The following is a 24,446-nucleotide window of genomic DNA, read 5'->3' on the forward strand; positions in this document are numbered from 1 at the left end:
GCACCTGTAGAACAGCCGATTTTGACTCTGGAATCCCCCGGATAGTCAAAATAGTGTATTTCAGGTACAAAGACAACTTTTTGTCTTTGCATTGTCAGAACACATTCCATTTATGTCATATCATCTCATATGTATATACTGTACTCGATATCATCTACTGTATCTTGCCTATGCTGCTCTGTACCATCACTCATTCATATATCCTTATGTACATATTCTTTATCCCCTTACACTGTGTATAAGACAGTAGTTTTTATTTGGAATTGTTAGTTAGATTACTTGTTCGTTATTACTGCATTGTCGGAACTAGAAGCACAAGCATTTCGCTACACTCGCATTAACATCTGCTAACCATGTGTATGTGACAAATAAATTTGATTTGATTTGATTATGAGAGAGTGATTTTTGGAATGTGGAGGGGTGGGTGTTCTAGTAATGACATGACCGAGCTGTTACAGCGTTATTGTAGTGTAATAGGGGTATGGTGTTAAAGTTCAAATGGCTTGTCTCTGTATGTTGTCTCACCGGCTCCTTGACAGGCTTCTTCATGCGTGGACACACCGTGACAACCAACTGATGACATCGCTTGTGAACCACACAAGTGCATACTGGAAAACAGACAGAGAATTAATCAAAACAACAATCAAACCATGTTTTTCATTAACACAGCCGTTAAGTGTGAAAGAAACCCTGACAAAGGCATCAGCTTCCTGCAGAAACTCTAGGGATTTTTATCAATTGTTTCTGAGAAAGACCATGTGGCTTAATTATTTGAGATAGAGGCCGGGCACTGTGAGATGATTGGGTTTTGGGTTCAGCAGCTCAATAATAAAAACAGGCCGTGAGAGAGAGCTCAGTCTCTGTGGCGTAGCACTGACTTCCTTTCTGAGTGGGCTGGTGGTCACAGAAATGGTGTGAATAAGAGTGAGAGAAAAGAAAGACTGGGGGTTTGAGCAGAAAGAAAGACTCAAGAAAGAAAACAGTGAAAAGGAGAAAAAGGGTCACTCACCTTGGCATTGGTAACCCTGCTTCCCAAAAACACCCCTGTAACAGAAGACCTGACAGTCAGGAATCATGCAAAGCATACTGTTTACATATGAAATATATTGTAACTGGCTGTTTATATTATAAACCATCGACAATACTATCACTATGTGTAACACGTTAGATGAACTCTATGAGGTGAGGGAGGGAGTGTGTGTGGTCTTGTATTACTACCCTTGTGGGTACCAGAAATCCCCAAAAGTCTCCACAAGGACAGTAAATCAAGGAACATTCTCCCAAATACTATTTTCAATATAGGGATTAGGCTTAGGGTTACAATTAGGGATAGGAGTTAAGGTTAGTGTAGTGTTAGGGTACCAGAATGGAAATCAATTTTAGGTCCCCTCAAGAATAGTAAAACATATGTTGTGTGTGTGTGTGTGTCCTTACCAGATGAACTCTTTGCAGTGGAAGCAGAAGGTGGGCTGCCGTAGGAATGTGGACATGAACTTGTGTCCGTTGACCTGGTGAATTTTGCGTTTCACGGCGCCCTGCCTCTTCCTGTTGAACTGCTTAAACACCTTCACATTCCCCGTGGCGTCATCTTAGAACATGGGAACAGAATGGGATGGGGGTCAGACAGTATTGGGATTCCAACTGCAAGCTCTGAACCTTTACACCGGATCATTGCAGCTAGCTAGCTGCTATCCGAGTGGCTACTCCTGGCTAACGTCTCTGTCACGAAGCAAGCATCCAGTTAGCCTGGAACTAGCCTCGAGCTAGGCCCATCTCCCGGCTAGCCAAAGAGGTCCTTCAGCCAATTCTTGGGCTACAATACCTATTTTTCCAATTGGCCCTTTTACTGCCAACACGGAGCCCCGCCGATCCATCACGACTGGTCTACCGATGTAACCGTCCGAGGGGGTCTCAACAGGCTATTCTGTTACGATGTCACCGAAGAACCATCTACTAGCCTCAGCCCGCTAGCTTTTCTGAACTCTGTGTCCCCTGCTCGCCTAGCGAGATAGTGACTACCGAACAGCACCCTGACTCACCTATTGCTGCTCTTTTGACCCTATGATCACTCGGCTACACAGCAGATGCCCCTGTACTGTTTCAATAACACGGTACCTAATTTTGTTTACCTGTCGGCCCCAGCCTTAAACTCAGGTCCTGTATGTCCTAAACAACCCGCTCTGCCCATTCATCGCCATTTACCCGTTGTTGTCTTAGCTCTCCTGATCAACAACTGTGTTTGCTTTATGCCTCTCTCTAATGTCAATATGCCTTGTCTACTGCTGTCTTGGCTAGTTCCTACTGTTTTATTTCAGCCCTCAGTCCCACTCAAAATGCCTTAGATAGCTCTTTTGTCCCACCCCACACACATGCGGAGTCCTCACCTGGCTTAACTGGTGCCTCAAGAGACGAAACCTCTCTCATTGTCACTCAACGCCTAGGTTTACCTCCACTGTACTCACATCCTACCATACCATTGTCTGAACATCATGCCCTGAATCTATTCTACCACTCCCAGAAATCTGCTCCTTTTATTCTCTGTCCCCAATGCAATAGACGACCAGTTTTTATAGCCTTCAGCCGTACCCTTATCCTACTCTGTTCCTCTGGTGATGTAGAGGTTAACCCAGGCCCTGTAGCCCCCAGTTCCACTCCTATTCACCAGGCGCTATCTTTTGTTGACTTCTGTAACCGTAAAAGTCTAGGTTTCATGCATGTTAACATCAGAAGCCTCCTGCCTAAGTTTGTTTTATTCACTGCTTTAGCACACACACATCTTGCTCCAAGATGGCATAGCAGTCAGACGTCTTTTGTCCTCATCTTGCCGTGTCCCGTATATATATATATATATATATATATATATATTTACAACTTTCTTCACATACCTTTTTATATATATTTTTTATTTTCCATAAACTCATCTTCAAAACACTCTCCTGCAACCCGCCTCACCAATTTATATTTTTTTTAAAGAAAGTATTATTTACCTCAAATCTGTAATCCTCCATAGAAACTAACCAGAAGCTAGCCAGAAGCTAATCCAGAAGCTAGCCTGAAGCTAACCAGAAGCTAATCAGAAGCTAGTTAGCTTCTTTACTGGCTAATCTTTAGTATTCAGCTAACCACGGTTTGTGGTCATCAGCTATCCTTTAGCTCGAAAATCTATCGCCAGTTTTGTATGCCACGGCTCGGACTGGAACATATCGGACCTATTTTTCTCTCCATGTCCCCGGATTTCAACCGCTAACTCTGGACATTTATACCTCGATCTCGCAGGTAGCTAGCTGCTATCCGTGTGATTATTGGCTTATGTTGAATCCGGAGCTAACATCAATAATTCCGGAGCTAGCAGCTGAAGAGTTCCATCAGTCACTCCTGGCCTACAATCACCTATCCGGACCCGTTTTACTGCCAACACGGAGCCCCACCGGGCCTTCACAACTGGACTACCGACGTTATCTGGCTGGCTCCTCCGTCGCGACGTTACCTGAACGCCCATCTGCGGTCCGCTAATCGTTAGCCGTCTTATCGGCTGCTATCTGAATAGGCCTATTGGACAATTCATTTTTATTTTTTATTTTTTCTTGGGCGTCTTTATCTATTGTTTTTTTGCGAATTGGATTCATCCCCTCTACCACACGGAACCCCACTAATCCTACCAACGGAAACGCACGAGGTGGCTAAAAACAGACCTCCATCCTATGCTAGCTTGCTACCGATGGCCCGGCTAGCTGTCTGAATCGCCGTGACCCCAACCAACCTCACTGGACCCTTTTGATCACTCGACTAAGCATGCCTCTCCTTAATGTCAATATGCCTTGTCCATTGCTGTTCTGGTTAGTGTTTATTGGCTTATTTCACTGTAGAGCCTCTAGTCCTGCTCACTATACCTTATCCAACCTATTAGTTCCACCACCCACACATGCGATGACATCTCCTGGTTTCAATGATGTTTCTAGAGACAATATCTCTCTCATCATCACTCAATACCTAGGTTTACCTGCACTGTATTCACATCCTACCATACCTTTGTCTGTACATTATACCTTGAAGCTATTTTATCGCCCCCAGAAACCTCCTTTTACTCTCTGTTCCAGACGTTCTGGACGACCAATTCTTATTGCTTTTAGCCGTACCCTTATCCTACTCCTCCTCTTTTCCTCTGGCAATGTAGAGGTGAATCCAGGCCCTGCAGTGCCTAGCTCCACTCCTATTCCCCAGGCGCTCTCTTTTGATGACTTCTGTAACCGTAATTGCCTTGGTTTCATGCATGTTAACATTAGAAGCCTCCTCCCTAAGTTTGTTTTATTCACTGCTTTAGCACACTCTGCCAACCCGGATGTTCTAGCTGTGTCTGAATCCTGGCTTAGGAAGACCACCAAAAATTCTGACATTTTCATCCCAAACTACAACATTTTCAGACAAGACAGAACTGCCAAAAAGGGCAGTGTTGCAATCTACTGCAAAGATAGCCTGCAGAGTTCTGTCCTACTATCCAGGTCTGTACCCAAACAATTTGAACTTCTACTTTTAAAAATCCCCCTCTCTAAAAACAAGTCTCTCACCGTTGTCGCCTGCTATAGACCACCCTCTGCCCCCAGCTGTGCTCTGGACACCATATGTGAACTGATTGCCCCCCATCTATCTTCAGAGCTCATGCTGCTAGGCGACCTAAACTGGAACATGCTTAACACCCTAGCCATCCTACAATCTAGCTTGATGCCCTCAATCTCACACAAATGATCAATGAAGCTACCAGGTACCTCCCCAAAGCCTTAAACACGGGCACCCTCATAGATATCATCCTAACCAACTTGCCCTTTAAATACACCTCTGCTGTCTTCAACCAAGATCTCAGCGATCATTGCCTTCATCCGTAATGGGTCAGCGGTCAAACGACCTCCACTCATCACTGTCAAACGCTCCCTGAAACACTTCAGCGAGCAGGCCTTTCTAATCGACTTGGCCGGGGTATCCTGGAAGGATATTGATCTCATCCCGTCAGTAGAGGATGCCTGTTTTTTTTTTTTAAATGCCTTCCTAACCATCTTAAATAAACATGCCCCATTCAAGAAATTTAGAACCAGGAACAGATATAGCCCTTGGTTCTCCCCAGACCTGACTGCCCTTAACAAACACAAAAACATCCTATGGCGTTCTGCATTAGCATCGAACAGCCCCCGTGATATGCAGCTGTTCAGGGAAGCTAGAAACCATTATACACAGGCAGTTAGAAAAGCCAAGGCTAGCTTTTTCAAGCAGAAATTTACTTCCTGCAACACTAACTCAAAAAAGTTCTGGGACACTGTAAAGTCCATGGAGAATAAGAACACCTCCTCCCAGCTGCCCACTGCACTGAAGATAGGAACCACTGTCACCACTGATAAATCCACTATAATTGAGAATTTCAATAAGCATTTTTCTACGGCTGGCCATGCTTTCCACCGGTCAACAGCACTGCACCCCCCACAGCAACTCGCCCAAGCCTTCCCCATTTCTCCTTCTCCCAAATCCAGTCAGATGATGTTCTGAAAGAGCTGCAAAATCTGGACCCCTACAAATCAGCCGGGCTAGACAATCTGGACCCTTTCTTTCTAAAATGATCTGCCGAAACTGTTGCAACCCCTATTACTAGCCTGTTCAACCTCTCTTTCGTGTCGTCTGAGATTCCCAAAGATTGGAAAGCAGCTGCGGTCATCCCCCTCTTCAAAGGGGGGGGGACACTCTTGACCCAAACTGCTACAGACCTATATCTATCCTACCCTGCCTTTCTAAGGTCTTCAAAAGCCAAGTCAACAAACAGATTACCGACCATTTCGAATCTCACCATACCTTCTATGCTATGCAATCTGGTTTCAGAGCTGGTCATAGGTGCATCTCAGCCACGCTCAAGGTCCTAAACGATATCTTAACCGCCCTCGATAAGAAACATTACTGTGCAGCCGTATTCATTGATCTGGCCAAGGCTTTCGACTCTGTCAATCACCACATCCTCATCGGCAGACTCAACAGCCTTGGTTTCTCAAATGATTGCCTCGCCTGGTTCACCAACTACTCTCATAGAGTTCAGTGTGTCAAATCGGAGGGTCTGCTGTCCGGACCTCTGGCAGTCTCTATGGGGGTGCCACAGGGTTCAATTCTTGGACCGACTCTCTTCTCTGTATACATTAACGATGTCGCTCTTGCTGCTGGTGAGTCTCTGATCCACCTCTACGCAGACGACACCATTCTGTATACTTCTGGCCCTTCTTTGGACACTGTGTTAACAACCCTCCAGGCAAGCTTCAATGCCATACAACTCTCCTTCCGTTGCCTCCAATTGCTCTTAAATACAAGTAAAACTAAATGCATGCTCATTAACCGATCACTGCCTGCACCTGCCCACCTGTCCAACATCACTACTCTGGACGGCTCTGACATCAAACATCTCCAATCCAAAGTTAAATCTAGAATTGACTTCCTATTTTGCAACAAAGCATCCTTCACTCATGCTGCCAAACATACCCTTGTAAAACTGACCATCCTACCAATCCTCGACTTCGGCGATGTCATTTACAAAATAGCCTCATCCCCATATTGTTTTTTAGTTTTTTTGCTCATTTGCACCCCAGTATCTCTACTTGCACAATCGTCTTCTGCACATCCATCACTCCAGTGTTTATTTGCTCAATTGTAATTATTTTGCCACTGTGGCCTATTTATTGCCTTACCTCCCTAATCTTACTACATTTGCACACACAGTACATAGATTTTTCAATTCTGTTATTGACTGTACGTTTGTTTATCCCATGTGTAACTCTGTGTTGTTTGTTTCGCACTGCTTTGCTTTATCTTGGCCAGGTCAAAAATGAGAACTTGTTCTCAACTTGCCTACCTGGTTAAATAAAATAAAATTAAACAAATGTTTATCAAAACATTGGTGCGTGGGTAAAATCACCAAGGAAGCCAATCCAGGACAAAAAAAGCCATACTTCAACCGGTGTTGTGATAAATGTGTTGATAGCTCTATAACCGGTTAGCTCACATGCCTTACCACCATGACATATTGGCCTAAGGCCCGAGGCAATAAAAAGACACAGTGACAGAATAAAGTCAACCACACATGTCTCATTACAAAACCAGAGAGCAACATCTGTTCTGTGAAGTCCACAAAACATATTGCATGTAGCAAACAGTGATATGACCTACAGCATGGTAGAGCAAGGTAATGCTTGACATTTTCACACTACTAAACAACTATTTATTTAGAGCCACAGAGAGTTACCGCAAGTCGCAAAGAAAACTGGAGCGGTCTCCCCTATTCCAGCACCATTTCAATTTCAACAGCTTATCACCTATGCTTAGTCTAATAGAGTGACAACTACAGTGAACAAATATATAAACGCATCATGTAAAGTGTTGGTCCCATGTTTCATGAGCTGAAACAAAAGATCCCAGAAATGTTCAATAAGCACAAAAAGCTTATTTCTTTCAAATTGATTCTGAGGAGTATTTCTCTCCCTTCATGTTGCCTAAACGGTCTATGACAGTCACACAGTACACACTTTAAGTTGTTGTTGACCTAGGCTACCTGGCTAAAATACTTGCTCACTAGCCTAACTTCCTTTCATGGGCAACGATAGGTCAGGCCAGCTAGTTAACATTAGCATACCACAATCTAGCTACACGTTGAACTTCCATCCTCTCAGGCCAGGGGCACAATGTACGAATTTATGGTTGGATCAGAATCGCCGTTTTAATGATTGACCAGTATGGAGAATTAAGTCCAAATCCCTATCTCCATCCATGGCTAATTTAGGAAAGGGACGATTTTAGCTAGCTAGCCACTGGATAACACAACAATTAAAGTTTTTTTCTGTCAGTAATGATGATTGGCCTCTGATGTGATTGGACTGAAACCAAATCCAAACTATCTTCCCTTGAAAAATGTTTTTGTTGCACCAGGACCATTCAAAGCTGAGCTCACTCAGTTTAATAGCTGATTGGCTATTAACAAGGGATGCCAAATACTTGCTGGCTTCCCTTGCATTCAATATTATGGCCAAATACTTGCTGGCTTCCCTTGCATTCAATATTATGGGCAGCATCAATTTCATACTCTTTCTGACCAGACAGCATCAGAGAGATACACTACACATACTGAGACAGAGGGGCGCTGTTTCGTTCACTGGGATGCTTTCTCCGGTGAGATACGTTCAGCCTCTTGTGAATTGAAGGAAATTTATGAAACACAGAGAGATTGCACTACCAGTCTAAAGTTTTAGAACACCTACTCATTCAAGGTTTTTTCTTTATTTTTACTATTTTCTACATTGTAGAATAATAGTGAAGACATCAAAACTATGAAATAACACACATGGAATCATGTTGTAACCAAAAAAAAAAGTTTAACAAATCAAAATACATTTTATATTTGAGATTCAAATAGCCACCCTGACAGCTTTGCACACTCTTGGCATTCTCTCAACCAGCTTCACCTGGAATGCTTTTCCAACAGTCTTGAGGAGTTTATTTTATATGTTTTTTTCTTGGTACATTTTTGGGGGAAGCCACTGATCATATCATGTATGGTATTATGGATGAGTGTGTGCGCGTGTCTATAGGTGAGTGTGTGTGTCTGTCTAGAGTAATAATAGTTGAGTTTGTGAGGTGCTAAAACCACATACGAACAGCGGAAAGTTGTATGTTTTAGAGTCCCGACACACGTCAGAGAGACAGGTGGTGGAGTACTACACTGAGAATGGCACTCAATTGTCAGCTATTGAAGGATGTTTGATTTGCCACAGCTAAAACTAGGGTTTAATGTGTGTTATTTCATGGACGGAACCTCCCTAAAGCATTCATGACCTAACCCAATCTACTCTTTACAAATTAAATATTATTATATCAGGGAAGTGACCTTCAGAATGGAGAGGTTTATGAATGATATTATGATAAAGTGAGAGAAATTTGCAGAGCTATGTGCAGTTTTTATTTGTAGGGTATCCAGATCAGATGCAGTTTAGATAAGGTCATGATGATTTTCAGTGGTGATAAAACCACGGCAGAGCACTATACAAACTGCTAGAGGGGAGTATGTTATTCAGACAGGAAATATGGATGATAGAACATTGTTGCTTTTATCTGAAAGGAAACAAAGGAGATAGGATTCCCATCAGTCAAAGCATCTACAGTATGTCTTACAGTAAGTCAGTCACAGGCATGCACAAACGCTCACACATACACACATCCAGGTTTTTGTGACGCCGAATGTCTGTTTGACAGCCTGTTAGTTATCAGCTGCATCAGTGGCTGTGTTGAAGCAGCCAGACAGACAGACTTTTAACTTTAGAGGGAGGAGGGTCGAAAATAACAAAATGTTACTGAATATTTAAGGAGTTGAAAGAATGTATGCTGTCTCAGTGTAAGAGAAATAAAAGATAGGAACAGAGAAAGAGGGAGAAAGAGATAGTTGTGCCATCTATGGATGAAATAGATAGAGGGTTAGTGTGAGATACAGTGAAAAACTCTTACCATCAATGAAGGAGCCATTGAGTGCTATGAGTATGTACACCTTGCCCTCTGGCTCCAGGTCCACCTGCACACAAACACAGGAGACATTAGACTAGACTATTTAAAGGCCCAGTGCAGTCAAACATGATTTTCCTGTGTTTTATATATATTTCCACACTGTAAGCTTGGGATAATACTGTGAAAATTATAATGATGTCCTTTTAGTGTAAGAGCTGTTAGAAAAGGCCACTTGGTTTTGGTGGGATGATGTTTTGGCCTGCCTGGTGACATCACCAGGCGGTAATATAGTTAATAGACCAATAAGAAAGAGAGTTCCAAACCTCAGCTAGTTTTCAGTTTCCCTCCCCACTCAGACCACTCCAAGACAGTCCTAGAAAAATACATCTTGAGAAATTGCTCTTTATTAAGAAACTATTTCTGTTTCTTTTTTACCATTTAATTCAAAACAATCAATCACAGAAGGGTACTTAATTGTTACCCAGAAATTATTTGATATTGAGATTAAAAAAAACATCTGCATTGTTAGGTTTTTCTTTAACATACCGGTATTTAGCATGTTGAGTGGGTTGAGTGTGTATGTAATGTGGGGAGAATGTGAGCAATGTGGTGAAGAGACTAGAGAGCAGGTTCAGCTGGTTGAGCTAGCTCTATTAAAATGACACCCTGCTCCAGTGAAAATAACATCCATCTCACACAGACATAGGCATACAGTGATTTCGGAAAGTACTCAGACCACTTGACTTTTTCACATTTTGTTACGTTACAGCCTTATTCTAAAATTAATTAAATACAACATTTTCTTCAGCAGTCGCTACACAATACCCCATAATGACAAAGCGAAAACAGAAATACCTTATTTACATAAGTATTCAGACCCTTTGCTATGCGACTCGAAATTGAGCTCAGGTGCATGCTGTTCCCATTGATCATCCTTGCGATGTTTCTAAAACTTGATTGGAGTACACTTGTGGTAAATTCAATTGATTGGACATGATTTGGTAAGTCACATACATGACTATACAAGGTCCCACAGTTGACAGTGCATGTCAGAGCAAAAACCAAGCCATGAGATCGAAGCAACTGTCCGTAGAGCTCCAAGACAGGATTGTGTCGAGGCAAAGATCTGGGGAAAGGTACCAAAACATTTCTGCAGCATTGAAATGCCTCAAGAACACAGTGGCCTCCATCATTCTTAAATGGATGAAGTTTGGAACCACCAAGACTCTTCCGAGAGCTGCCCGGCCAAACTGAGCAATCGGGGGAGAAGGGCCTTGGTCAGGGAGGTAACAAAGAACCTGATAGTCACTCTGACAGAGCTCTAGAGTTCCTCTGTGGAGATGAGAGAACCTTCTTGAAAGACAGCCATCTCTGCAGCACTCCACCAATCAGGCCTTTATGGTAGAGGGTCAGATGGAAGTCACTCAGTAAAAGGCACAGGACAGCTTGCTGGGAGGACTCTCAGACCATGAGAAACAAGATTCTCTGATCTGATGAAAACAAGATTGACCTCTTTGGCCTGAATGCCAAGCGTCACGTCTGGAGGAAACCTGGTACCATCCCTACGGTGAAGCATGGTGGTGGCAGCATCATGCTGTGGGGATATTTTTTAGCGGCAGAGACTAGTCAGGATAGAGGGAAAGATGAACAGAGCAAAGAACAGAGAGATATTTGATGAAGTCCTGGGTGCTCTGGAGCAGGTTCTCAGACTTGGACAAAAGTTTACCTTCCAACAGGACACAGTAAGCACACAGCCACGACAACGCAGGAGTCTCTGAATGTCCTTGAGAGGTCCAGTTAGAGCCCGGACTTGAACCCGATCAATATTTCTGGAGAGGCCTGAATATAGCTGTGCAGCAATGCTTCCCATCCAACCTGACAGAGCTTGAGAGGATCTGCAGAGAATAATGGTATAAACTCCCCAAATACAGGCGTGCCATGCTTGTCGCGTCATACCCAAGTAGACTCGAGGCTGTAATCGCTGCCAAAGTTGCTTAGACAAAGTACAGGGTCTGAATACTTATGCAAATTTAATATTTAAGTTTTAATTTTTCATACATTTGCCAAAAAAACTGTTTGCCTTGTCAGCGTGAGGTTGTGTAGATTGATGACAAAAATCAATTTTAGAAAAAGGCTGTAACATAATAAAATGTGGAAAAGTCAAGGGGTCTGAATACTTTCTAAATACACTGTAAGTATTAAGAAGACCTACACACATAGACAGATTGACAGAGGTCGAAAGGTTTGTATTAGGCCCACAGTGAGAACCTGAAGGATCTCCACAGTGCTGCGGAGGCCATGCACAAACCACTAAAATGGAAACGGAGGTTACTTACAGCCAGGTGAGTAACTTGCCGGGGGCATGGGGACGGGGAGTCATGACTGCCCCAATATTAGAAACACCTATCTTACCATGATTAGTTTGATTGATTGGAAAACATGTCCCCACTGCAAAGTGCCAGGCAGCTACTGGCTTTATGTTCCTCATTCCTCATTTTATGATTGGATCCCCCCCGCCGCCAAATATGCTTTTGGTTGCGCCAGGTCTCCAGAGGCAGCCGGCCCATTCCGAGTAAGCACAGCAACGCGCATACTGCAGTATAGGCTACATGCGAATGTTCCAAAATGCAATTAGCGGGAATACAATTAGCGGGAACACACCCATTTGATCTGAACAAACCGTGCCTCGAGTATGTCAACATCCTACATTATATTTGTCAAACATGAGTGGCATTTAGCCTATATTTATGTACTTAAAAGTTTGGCTACATTTTCTGGCGCCTCCCTCATGTCAGCATCAGTGTGGACATATCACCTAGGCAACACTTTGAGATGTACATAAATAATTCGCCTACAAGTAACTGCCAAAACAAAGGAAACACCAACATAAAGTGTTTTAGTGCGTTGGGCCACAACGAGCCGATAGAACAGCTTCAATTCGCCTTGGCATAGATTCTACAAGTGTCTGGAACTCTATTTAAGGGATGCAACACCATTCTTCAAGGAGAAATTCCATAAGTTCTTGTTTTGTTGATGGTGGTGGGAAATGCTGTCTCAGGCGCAGCTCCAGAATCTTCCATAAGTCTTCAATTGGTTTGAGATCAGGTGACTGACACACACTTTAAACTCCATGAGATGATTTGTTCTAGCCATGGTAGCCAAAATGATGGGCAACTGGGCATTATTATATCTTACATGACCCTAAGCATAAAGTTGCTTAATTAACTCAGGAACTATACCTGTGTGGAAGTACCTGTTTTCAACATACTTTGTATCCCTCATTTACTCAAGTGTTTCTTGTATTTTGTCAGTTACCCATACATTTAGGCAAAATAGATTAGAATATTATTCCAGTGTTGGCCTTTTAAGCAGTGGTTTAAAGTACTGAAGTAAAAATACTTTAAAATACTACTTAAGTAGTTTTGGGGGGTATCTGTAATTTACTTAACTATTAATTTTTTTGACTACTTTTACTTCACTACGTTCCTTGAAGAAAATATTGTACTTTTTACTCAAAACATTTTCCCTGACACCCAAAAGTACTCATTACATTTTGAATGCTTAGCGGGATAGGAAAATGGTCCAATTCACACACTTATCAAGAGAACATCCCTGGTCATCCCTACTGCCTCTGATCTGGTGGACTCACTAAACACAAATGCTTTTTTTGTAAATTATGTCTGAGTGTTGGAGTGTGCCCCTGGCTATCCATACATTTAAAAAACAAGAAAATGGTGACATCTGGTTTGCTTAGTAAGGAATTTAAAATTATTTATACATTTACTTTTGATACTTAAGTATATTTCAAACCAAATACTTAGACTTTTACTCAAGTAGTATTTTACTGGGTTACTTTCACTTTTACTTGAGTCATTTTCTATTAAGACATCTTTAGAAGTACACTACATTACCAAATGTATGTGGACACCTGCTCGTCGAACATCTCATTACAAGATCATGGGCATTCATATGGAGTTGGTCCCGCCTTTGCTGCTATAACCGGCCTCCACTCTTCTGGAAAGGCTTTCCACTAGATGTTGGAACATTGCTGCGAGGACTTGCTTCCATTCAGCCACAAGAGCTTTAGTGAGGTCAGGCACGGATGATGGGCGATTCAATTTGTCCCAAAGGTGTTTGATGGAGGTTGAGATCAGGGCTTTTTGCAGGCCAGTCAAGTTCTTCCACACCGATTTTGACAAACAATTTCTGTATGGACATCGCTTTGTACACAGGGGCATTATGTTGAAACAGAAAAGGGTCTTCCCCAAACTGTTGCCACAAAGTTGGAAACACAGAATCATCTAGAATGCCATTGTATGCTGTAGCATTAAGATTTCCCTTCACTGGAACTGAGGGGCCTAGCCCGAACCATGAAAAAAATCCCCAGACCATTATTCCTCCTCCACCAAATTTTACAGTTGGCACTACACATTCGGGCTGGTAGCGTTCTCCAGGCATCCGCCAAATGCAGATTCGTCTGTCGGACTGCCAGATGGTGAAGTGTGATTCATCACTCCAGATGTTTCCACTGCTCCAGAGCCCAACGGCAGCAAGCTTTACACCACTCCAGCCGACGCTTGGCATTGCACATGGTGATCTAGGCTTGTGTGCGGCTGCTTGGCCATGGAAATCCATTTCATGAAGCACCCGATGAACAGTAATATTGCTGAAGTTGCTTCCAGAGGCAGTTTGGAACTTTCTAGTGAGTGTTGCAACCAAGGACAGGTTTTTACTCACTACGTGCTTCAGCACTCGGTGGTCCCATTCTGTGAGCCTGTGTGGCCTACCACTTTGTGGCTAAGCCGTTGTTGCTCCTGGACATTTCCACTTCCCAATAACAACACTTACAGTTCATCGGGGCAGCTCTACTACCAATGTTTGTTTATGGAGATTGCATGGCTGTGTACTCGATTTTATAAACCTGTCAGCAACAGGTGTGGCTGAAATAGCTGAATCCACTCATTTGGAGGGCAGTCCACATACTTTTGTATGTATAGTGTATTTTAATGTGGGATGGTCATCTACAGTTCGGGATGTTAAAAGTTGCACTTTGGGAAGATTCTGTCCCGGTGATGAAAAAAGAAATTTTTGAGCCCTGGGTAGTTACATTCATGAGCAATCCAATGAATGAATGTTTTAAAATGTTAAAACAAGTAAAAGTTCATGAACATTTCATAAATCTATTCCTATGTTCCTGTGTAACTAGTGAACTATTTACTGGTGATGAGATAATTGTGTAAAAATAGTTTTATAGTGGGTGATGCTATGCTAGGTTGGCTATTTTAGCTCGCTAGCACAGTATCTTCCCCTTTTCAACTGCAGCTCCAGATGAGCAGCACTTAGTGAGTCACTGTTCACCCTAGTGAAAAAGTAGTTAGTGCCCTTAATGGAGGTACCAAATTAATTAATGGCTACATAGCTAGCTAACTACAGTACACTGTACAATTCATAATAGACTGGGACTTTGTTGTCAGCTAGCTAGCTATACCTATTGCCAAACAGTAAAAAAAAAAAATGTTGCTAATAAAAGCAGAATATAATTTATGTTAATGAGCTAACCCCATCATTGTTACGGCCAGACATTTTTTTCAAATGATAATGGTATTTGATCATATGATTATGGGAGGGTTCAAAGACAGGCAATAGAGAGAGTGAGAGTGTACTGCCCATGTTGAGGCAGGGAGAGGACAAACAGGTCATCAGGTGAGAATTTGAGTTAAGGAAGGTACTATATGTTCAATTCCTCATCTTTTCTGACTGTAGCCCAATACTATAACAAAACAGTTGCTGCCTTCATTCTGATTTCATTTGGTTGTATTGGTAGGGGTCAGAGACAGTCAGTAGAAAGAGGGAAAGCACTGCCCATGTTGAGGCACAGGGAGAGGGCGATCAGGTCATCAGGTGAGAATTTGGAATTTGGGTTATAAGGCAGTCTGGTACAGCATGTTGCACAGCAATTTACATTGAACACAGATTGGGACTATCGGTTCAACTTCTCATCTTTGCTGACTGTAGCCCAAGTGCTATAACAAATGTTGTTGTCTGCTGATTTCATTTGGTTATCATGGAGATTGAAGACGTGGCTGCTCTCAACAATGACACAAAGCAGTCACTGGCTTGCTGGGGCTCTCTCATGCCGTCCCTGGAGGGGGTGCGTCACCTGAGTGGGTTGATTCACTGTTGTGGTCATCCTGTCTGGGTTGGCGCCCCCCCCCCCCCCCTTGGGTTGTGCCGTGGCGGAGATCTTTGTGGGCTATACTCAGCCTTGTCTCAGGATGGTAAGTTGGTGGTTGAAGATATCCCTCTAGTGGTGTGGGGGCTGTGCTTTGGCAAAGTGGGTGGGGTTATATCCTTCCTGTTTGGCCCTGTCCGGGGGTGTCCTCGGATGGGGCCACAGTGTCTCCTGACCCCTCCTGTCTCAGCCTCCAGTATTTATGCTGCAGTAGTTTATGTGTCGGGGGGCTGGGGTCAGTTTGTTATATCTGGAGTACTTCTCCTGTCCTATTCGGTGTCCTGTGTGAATCTAAGTGTGCGTTCTCTAATTCTCTCCTTCTCTCTTTCTTTCTCTCTCTCGGAGGACCTGAGCCCTAGGACCATGCCCCAGGACTACCTGACATGATGACTCCTTGCTGTCCCCAGTCCACCTGGCCATGCTGCTGTTCCAGTTTCAACTGACCTGAGCCCTAGGACCATGCCCCAGGACTACCTGACATGATGACTACTTGCTGTCCCCAGTCTACCTGGCCATGCTGCTGCTCCAGTTTCAACTTCCACCTGACTGTGCTGCTGCTCTAGTTTCAACTGTTCTGCCTTATTATTATTCGACCATGCTGGTCATTTATGAACATTGAACATCTTGACCATGTTCTGTTATAATCTCCACCCGGCACAGCCAGAAGAGGACTGGCCACCCCACATAGCCTGGTTCCTCTCTAGGTTTCTTCCTAGGTATTGGCCTTTCTAGGGAGTTTTTCCTAGCCACCGTGCTTCTACACCTGCATTGCTTGCTGTTTGGGGTTTTAGGCTGGGTTTCTGTACAGCACTTTGAGATATCAGCTGATGTACGAAGGGCTATATAAATAAATTTGATTTGATTTGATTGAACCATGTTGCCATCTGTCATTCACCAGGAGAAGCTGGATACCATAGAAATGAAAACAATATGCCAACATTCTATTTCTGTCAGTGACGGGCATAAACAGGTATTTAGTCAATTTTAGAGAATTTAGACTAAACATCTGACCCCTCTCTGTACCACTATATGCCCACCTTTATATAAGATTGCAACAGGTAATTGAATGTGTTTGTTTTGTACTTGATGGTGAATGACAATTAATTGTTGCCATCTATTTTTTAAGTCTATTGCTTGAGCATGATGCTACACTGATTGGTTAATTTTGAAGTCTATCGTTAGATCCATATCGAAGAGTTATATTTTGAATGTCACTGAATTATTTTATGAATTAATACTACAATTCAATTGTGTAACTAAGTAATATGTTTCTGGAGTCAGATTTTAAGTTAATTTGGTATAAGAAATGAGTTATTCAAGACCATGTACTAGCCAAGCGTGGTGAAGGGTACACAAATAGAAAAATGGGTTTTAACATTTAAATGTAGTTAAAGAAGAGGTGTGGTTGTGACTTTCAGAACTGTTACGAGTAAGAACACAGTTTAAAGAAATATTTTTGTTTCAGTTGTTATTGGGGTATATTGACCAAATTCACCAGAAACAATCATTTCAGACCTTTTTAAAACACAACATCTCCCGTGGGGACATGCCCCCAGACCCCCCTAGAGGGGTGTTGACACCGGAACCCGTTGACCCTAACCCCAAATATCCAACAAAAAGTTATGCCCTTGCTTACAGCACAAACTACAGAGAGGGTTCATGTCAGACAGATGACCAATGGAAAACCTTGACAACCCACAACAAAAGTGACATGATTGGACTGATACTGCAGGGTCATCTCTATCCTGATTTAGTCATCTCTACCAGCTGGTCTCTCCATTCAATATACTTGGTCAGTTAGATAGTTCTGTATCACTGTAAGGAGGGAATATATCTAACATCACACATGATCTAATGCTGAGGCTGAAACATTGGAAACGGAAATCCCAGACAGAAAATGACATCAGATGTAGATGTTATGATAATTCCACCTCTCTCATTCCTTAACTATTGACCTTGACAAGACATCACCCTCTACACATGTTTCCTTTGTGTTCAGCTGAGCACACACAAACTATCCTCGGATGGGGCCACAGTGTCTCCTGACCCCTCCTGTCTCAGCCTCCAGTATTTATGCTGCAGTAGTTTGTGTCGGGGGGCTGGGGTCAGTTTGTTATATCTGGAGTACTTCTCCTGTCCTATTCGGTGTCCTGTGTGAATCTAAGTGTGCGTTCTCTAATTCTCTCCTTCTCTCTTTCTTTCTCTCTCTCGGAGGACCTGAGCCCTAGGACCATGCCCCAGGACTACCTGACATGATGACTCCTTGCTTTCCCCAGTCCACCTGGCCATGCTGCTGCTCCAGTTTCAACTTCCACCTGACTGTGCTGCTGCTCTAGTTTCAACTGTTCTGCCTTATTATTATTCGACCATGCTGGTCATTTATGAACATTTGAACATCTTGGCCATGTTCTGTTATAATCTCCACCCGGCACAGCCAGAAGAGGACTGGCCACCCCACATAGCCTGGTTCCTCTCTAGGTTTCTTCCTAGGTATTGGCCTTTCTAGGGAGTTTTTCCTAGCCACCGTGCTTCTACACCTGCATTGCTTGCTGTTTGGGGTTTTAGGCTGGGTTTCTGTACAGCACTTTGAGATATCAGCTGATGTACGAAGGGCTATATAAATAAATTTGATTTGATTTGATTTGATTATTAGCCTACTGTTAGCTCCCGTTCTCCCTCTTTCTCTGAGAGCCCTGGGTCTGTGTACTCTGTGAAGCAGCTGATGCAGTCAGGACTCCAGAGGCAGATAAAGACAGAAGTGTTCAGACTAAATCAAGCTCTGATGCAAACAGGACCACACTAAATTTAAAAAGCAGGAACTTTGCCTGGCTGAGCCACAGCAATGGAGGAAGTGGTTTTTTAAGTTAGTGGAAGCTGCTGACAGACATTTAGAGTTAAACTGAGTCTAGTGTATTCAGTCCCCAACCCTTTCTAGAAGAGACAAAATTTCAATGAACCTGATAAATGGTTCAACACAGGCCACTATTTGAAGTTGTCACAGGTGTAAGTTATGGGTCTTAATGGAAACTGTCCCCCAGTGTTGAGGATGTGAGTGGGGTGTGGAGAGGAGTGGGTGGGTGGCACATGAGGCTGAGCCACAGGCTGATGAGACACAGATATGACTGCATGCTTCTATTTTGAGTTGCTATTTTTTAGGTTAACACCTCAAACTGCTGCTTGTCCTGACATACAACATAGACTCTCTCTCTGCTCCTCTGTACTTTGACATGGGGGCGGAGGCACACAGTGTTATGGTGCTGGTCAAGGTTCTGTGTAACAGTGCAATAAGAAGTAAAGTTATTGTATGTGTGTGTCCCGATAGCCCCCCTAAGATTTAAGACACTCTGTAAAGTCTGTTTGTGTTTAATATGCAACACTGTACTGAGCAATTCCAAAGTAACACTTTAAATGTTTGCAATAATTTTTTGAGGGGACATTGTTTTAAATTGAACTAGGCAAGTCAGTTAAGAACAAATTGTTATTTACAATGACAGCCTACTGGGGAACAGTGGGTTAACTGCCTTGTTCAGGGGCAGAATGACAGGTTTTTACCTTGTCAGCTCAGGGATTCGACACAGCAACCTTTTGGTTACTGGCCCAACGCTCTAACCACTAGGCTACCTGCCGTACAACTCTATGCACAATGACTACTTTTAACATTGTCCAAACAATGTTTGACATACATTTTAAAGTGAGAAATCTGAGTCTCAGCATCATTCTGTTGTCGTGGAATTGCCCTGCTTGTTAGAGAGGAACACAGGTGAGAAAGAGAAAGTGATGTTATTGGCTCTGAGCCAAGAGAGGTTATAAAACGAGGGAGATGAGATGGGATGGGATTGAGAGGGACTTGGAGCGTCAAGCAGACGTTGGGAAAGCAGCAATAACAGTGGTGTTGGCGTGTGGAGGCCTGTGCCCTACTTTTTAGTCTTTACTCTTTGTCATACATATAGGGCCCCAAGCACTTCATCTGAGAAAGCTAACAAAGCAAAAAGATAGTTTCACAGTTCAGATCTATCAGATAAGTGCTGTCAAGAGTGCATGTCCTAAAGTGTGAGGGCAGGCTATGCCCACATCTTGGTCAATAAAACCTCAGACACACCCACTGCACTGACTCTGGTCTTCAGCGATTGGCCCCTGGTGGAAGCTTCGCAAAAACAAAACAAAAACTCAGATTCTACTTTTCAACAGGTTAAAGGGATACTTCCCCAGAGTCGAATGAACTCATGGATACCATTTTTATGTCTTTGCATCCAGTATGAAGGAAGTTAGAGGTAGTTTTAAGAGCCAATGCTAACCAGCGTTTGCGCTAACGCTATTTAGCAACTTCCTTCAAACTGCACACGTAGACATAAAAATGGTATCCACCAGTTCATCTGACTCTGGGCTTCATAGCCAATATTGTGAAGTATTGCTTAATAGCTTTTTGGCCCCATGACAGAGGAGGTTGAGTATGTCAGCCCATTGCTCCCGAGTGGCGCAGCAGTCTAAGGCACTCTATCTCAGTGTAAGATGTGTCCCTGCAGTCCCTGGTTCAAATCAAGGCTGCATCCCTTCTGGCTGTGATTGGGAGTCCCATAGGGTGGCGCACAATTTGTCTGGGTTTGGCCTTCATTGTAAATAAGAATTTGTTCTTAACTGACTTGCCTAATTAAATAAAGGTTTGATTTTTAAAAATTGGACTGTGTGACCATAAGAGATAATAAGAAGCCCAGACAGCCACTGGAGGACGGTGGGTCTCAAGGCACACTGACGATCCCAGTTCGCACAGGTTCAGGTTACACATTATTAAAATGGACCAAAAGTAAACCAGACGAGTGAAACTATGTTATAGAGGGCAGTTCCAGTGACAAACATAACCCAAACCAATAGTAGCCTACAATGGTATAAAGAGGTATCCATGTAGCCCCTAAGGCAATGCACATCAACCAGAGAGAGAAATGTAGAAAGTCATAACAGGTCATTCTTTTGATACTGTCACTTTAACATCTATCAATGGCTGTATTTGAGTGGCTGTACGAGAGTGGCGGTATGAGATGCAGTAAGATAGGGTATTATCACACTTCAGCTTGTTTGTGCATGCAAGGCACCGACCCCAGATGCAAAGTCTCTGCTGGTTGTGGTTTCCAGCACACTTTACCATGCCATGCTTGACATACTGCTAGCAGGGAGCACAATTAACACATTAGAACGGCATGTGTGGTTATGGCCCTTTGCTGATGTCGCTTCTGCCTTTCCGACAGGCTCAAGCTAGTCTCTAGACAGACGTGTTGCTTCCTATAATGTACTCATGTGGGTCTGGGTTTGAGACTAGGCGTAAGCTAAACACACTATTCACTAAGATGCCACCTATAATTAGCGGCTCTATATTGGGAAAGGACACTATCGGCTCTTGCCCTGTAAAGAAAGGACTGGAAAGGGAATGGCAAAATGAGTGTAAACTATGCATCTCAGGTCTACAAGTAGCACTACTGATGGGGATGTATTTAGAAGTGCCTATTACCTTGTGTCTGGCCCTTGGCATTAGTTTATCACCCAACAGTACAGTATGGAATATGCAAATTCCCCAAAAGTTCTCCAAGGGAACTTTTCAGAGCGGTAAAGGAAAATATGATCAGGGTATTTTTTACTGACAGTCTGGCTATATTCATTCTGCTTTATCATAAAGGCTATTTGAGTGAATTGCCAAGAGGATACAATTGTGTCATGACAGCCACATCAGTCCCTATTCATCCTCACAGTGCCCAGGGCTTAAAGTGTCATTTCCAAAACGTTCAACTTCCTATTCATCATTTTCAGCACCACCCGAACAAATGTGAAAATAGTGCGTTTTGTTTTGTTGTAAAAAAAATGTTTTGCTCGTGGTTACATTTCTCCAGCCCCATCTCTCAGCTTTTTATATGAACAGGGCTGGGATTCGGCTTTATTACTGTTTTAACTAATGATTGCCGCTTTAAAGCTACTCACCCATCCTTCAAAAGTATCTTCTGTGTTCGAGGTTTTGATCAAGTCCTCAAATTGAATAATGCAGTTGGCAACAAAGTCGTCATACCCTATGGGTGCATCATGAAATACAGCCAACTCTATATGCTTGCCGTCGTTGACATTGAGGCAAAACTCTTCGTTGTAAGTTGGCATGTTGGTTTTCTGTTTTGTATGTGTTTGTCCAATTTTGTACTCGTCCACCTTTATCACAAGGTAAGGGTCTAGAGTGGGAGCCGTTCTGTTGAACATTACAGAGTGACGAAGAGAAAAAGTAGTTGGTTTGAGGTCCAGCGCCTCACCAATTCTAAGCTTCAGATACCCGTTGAACTTCATATTGTTCCTCTACAGAAAGAAAAAAAAACTAACAAGTTCAAAGTTTTAAAAAAATCAAAAAATACTTAAACTCAAATTAAAACTACGCTATTGCGATAGTCATGTAAAGCATTCCTACATACTGACCTAATTTCAAAATAATATAAATCAATATATTTGACTGTGAATTGGAGTCCAATGTTTCATCCTAGAGCAATTCGAAGACATTGCTCGTCAATAGGCATCTGCAGGTGACGCGTTCGCACGGTGCTCTTGACCCTCGGTCGTGAGCGGTGCCCTGGACCAGCGCGCGTGATCTTGCCTCCCAAAACAACACTGCTGATGTAGGCTATACAGAAAGCGCGCACGTTCTGAGAACGACCTAGGTCTACTTCAAGGAAGCACAAGGCAAGTTCCGTAAAAAGGAAGTAACAGAAGTAGCGACCATGCACGATAATGCTTTCTATAGAGTTTCTTCTTTCTCAATGCACGTGTTTACATTTTGTTCTGACTAATCGGCATGCTACAACTAACTGTAAAAGGTCTAGTCAATATTAGTCTCATCGGTTATTATCAAGGATTGATATAATAATGTGGAAAAAGTAGCATTAAGACTATAACTACCGTAGTGCACGTGCAGCGCTTAGGGTTGCCTCAGAGCATGGGGGTAGGCTATCGAAATGATTGTCCTGTCCTCGGCAGATAAATAAGGAAATAGCACCCCCTTGTGATATACAGAAAGTGTGACTACAGCTATTTAGCCTCCAGAGGTCTATTGTACAGTTCTTGTGTGAACAATATCACCTGGCACAGCTGTGAATATGAAATTAAAGGCACATGGCCATGAGCTGCAAGACATGGTAGAAACAAGTGGGCTTTTAATCTGAGTTGTAAGGATGGGCGCTGTGGAGTTGATTTATGCTGAATGCTAATAACACCAGAATCAAAAAGAAGGACATTAAAGGCAAGAGTTTTCTTCTGAAGGAGTGCCTCAGAGGACCTATGAAAGTAACCAGAAAGAGCTAATGATGACCTTAACTCATGGGTTAGTTCTAACTCCCCTCCAGTCTTAACCCCTCTCTGTCTCTGAATATCTTCCTCTGACACACACTCTCTCTGCCCTCATTTCCAAACTCCCTTGACCCCAATCTTTTTGGCAAAAGAAAAGGTCATATTCGGTGCCACACTGTCAATCTTTGAGGTCAGTAAATATTTCTCTCTCACGATCAAAGTCTGGCCGTTATTAGTGTTAGCGTTGACCTCTCAGCCTTCTCTGCCAAACGTCGCCTCCCCACATCTCTATCTTCCAGCTGCTTCCAATAAAGGGGCCACATCCCAGGGAACAGAGATGGTCTTAAAAAACAAAGCTTTTAACACGGCTCTTACAGATCTCAGGGATAGAGCCTGTCTTATAAACAACGGCTTTTACCTGCCCTTATAAAAAGAAGACAGCGATGAGATAAAAGTGACATAGATAGGGTAGTGTGGTTTCATATGTTTTTCACAATTATCACCCCAGAATGACTAACCTGAATACTACAGATGTATGTGTATGTCAGTGTGTTGAGTCAGACATTGAGTCATTACTGACAGGGATTTGACCTGTCAGTAATAGAATTCCGAGACAAACATGTGCCCGTAATACATCAAAGTGGTCTAAGACAACCTCCTGAGACAACTTTCATTACCGGTAAAAACACATTCAATTGATCCATCATCCATGGTCTGTGAGTAACCATTCCTCACTTTGTATATTCCCAAGGAATACTGTACATTGGTTTTCATTGCCAGTTTTGTGGAGCATTACACCATACAGTCCAGCAGAGGGCAGGCTGAGACTGCTGTTGAACTCAAGAAAGTTCATTTGATAGCCATCTTCCTCCTTCGTACCGCATCATCAATCTTTTGTTTTTTTCCATCTTTACTTTTACATGCCCTACTTCCTCATCTTGACAGTGGTCTTTTTTTTCTTAGGCTACCGCAGACATTTTTCTCCACAGCAGTCGTTTCACTGGCTGGCGTTTATACGATCATGGAGGGTGATTTGTTTGATCTCTCTGTTTTCCCAACTGTCCCCATCTCTCTATTTCTCCAACTCTCTCCCGTTTTTCATCCATTTTTATACTCTCCTCCCTACAGCTGTTGCCATGCCCAAATCAAGAGTTATGATCACACACTTACACACATCTGAACTCAAACGCGTGTTCTGGTGTGTACTCCACAAACACACATGACCACACTTTCTCATACATATAATCACACATTTCTTTGCAAGGACACACCTCTGGTGTAAACTCTAAAATTGCATGTTAACGTTCTTGTACACATTAACACAGAAGCAGCTACCTCAACCAGGCTGTAACAGTCCAGGGTATTCATTGGTACGACTAAAGTAACTGCCACCTGTAGT

General features: G+C 42.9%; 1 protein-coding gene across 2 annotated transcripts in view; it reads right to left on the reverse strand.

Annotated features, from left to right (window-relative positions):
- The window catches only part of prkcha (protein kinase C, eta, a), a 57,125-nt gene extending 34,417 nt beyond the window's left edge, over nucleotides 1–22,708 (reverse strand). The window contains exons 1-5 of one of the 2 annotated variants that reach the window (XM_020501252.2): nucleotides 21,707–22,708; nucleotides 9,514–9,577; nucleotides 1,435–1,588; nucleotides 1,010–1,044; nucleotides 526–608 (exon numbers count right to left, since the gene is read on the reverse strand). In XM_020501252.2, coding sequence (XP_020356841.2) covers nucleotides 526–608; nucleotides 1,010–1,044; nucleotides 1,435–1,588; nucleotides 9,514–9,577; nucleotides 21,707–22,057 — 687 coding nt within the window. In that variant the 5' untranslated portion in view covers nucleotides 22,058–22,708. Of the gene's footprint in view, nucleotides 1–525; nucleotides 609–1,009; nucleotides 1,045–1,434; nucleotides 1,589–9,513; nucleotides 9,578–9,833; nucleotides 9,879–21,706 lie in introns of those variants that run through there. The other variant, XM_031788115.1, reaches the window with a different exon arrangement.
- Between the last annotated feature and the right edge of the window lie 1,738 nt (nucleotides 22,709–24,446).

The sequence above is a fragment of the Oncorhynchus kisutch genome, linkage group LG14 (genome assembly GCF_002021735.2).
Source record: "Oncorhynchus kisutch isolate 150728-3 linkage group LG14, Okis_V2, whole genome shotgun sequence".
Taxonomy (NCBI): domain Eukaryota; kingdom Metazoa; phylum Chordata; class Actinopteri; order Salmoniformes; family Salmonidae; genus Oncorhynchus; species Oncorhynchus kisutch.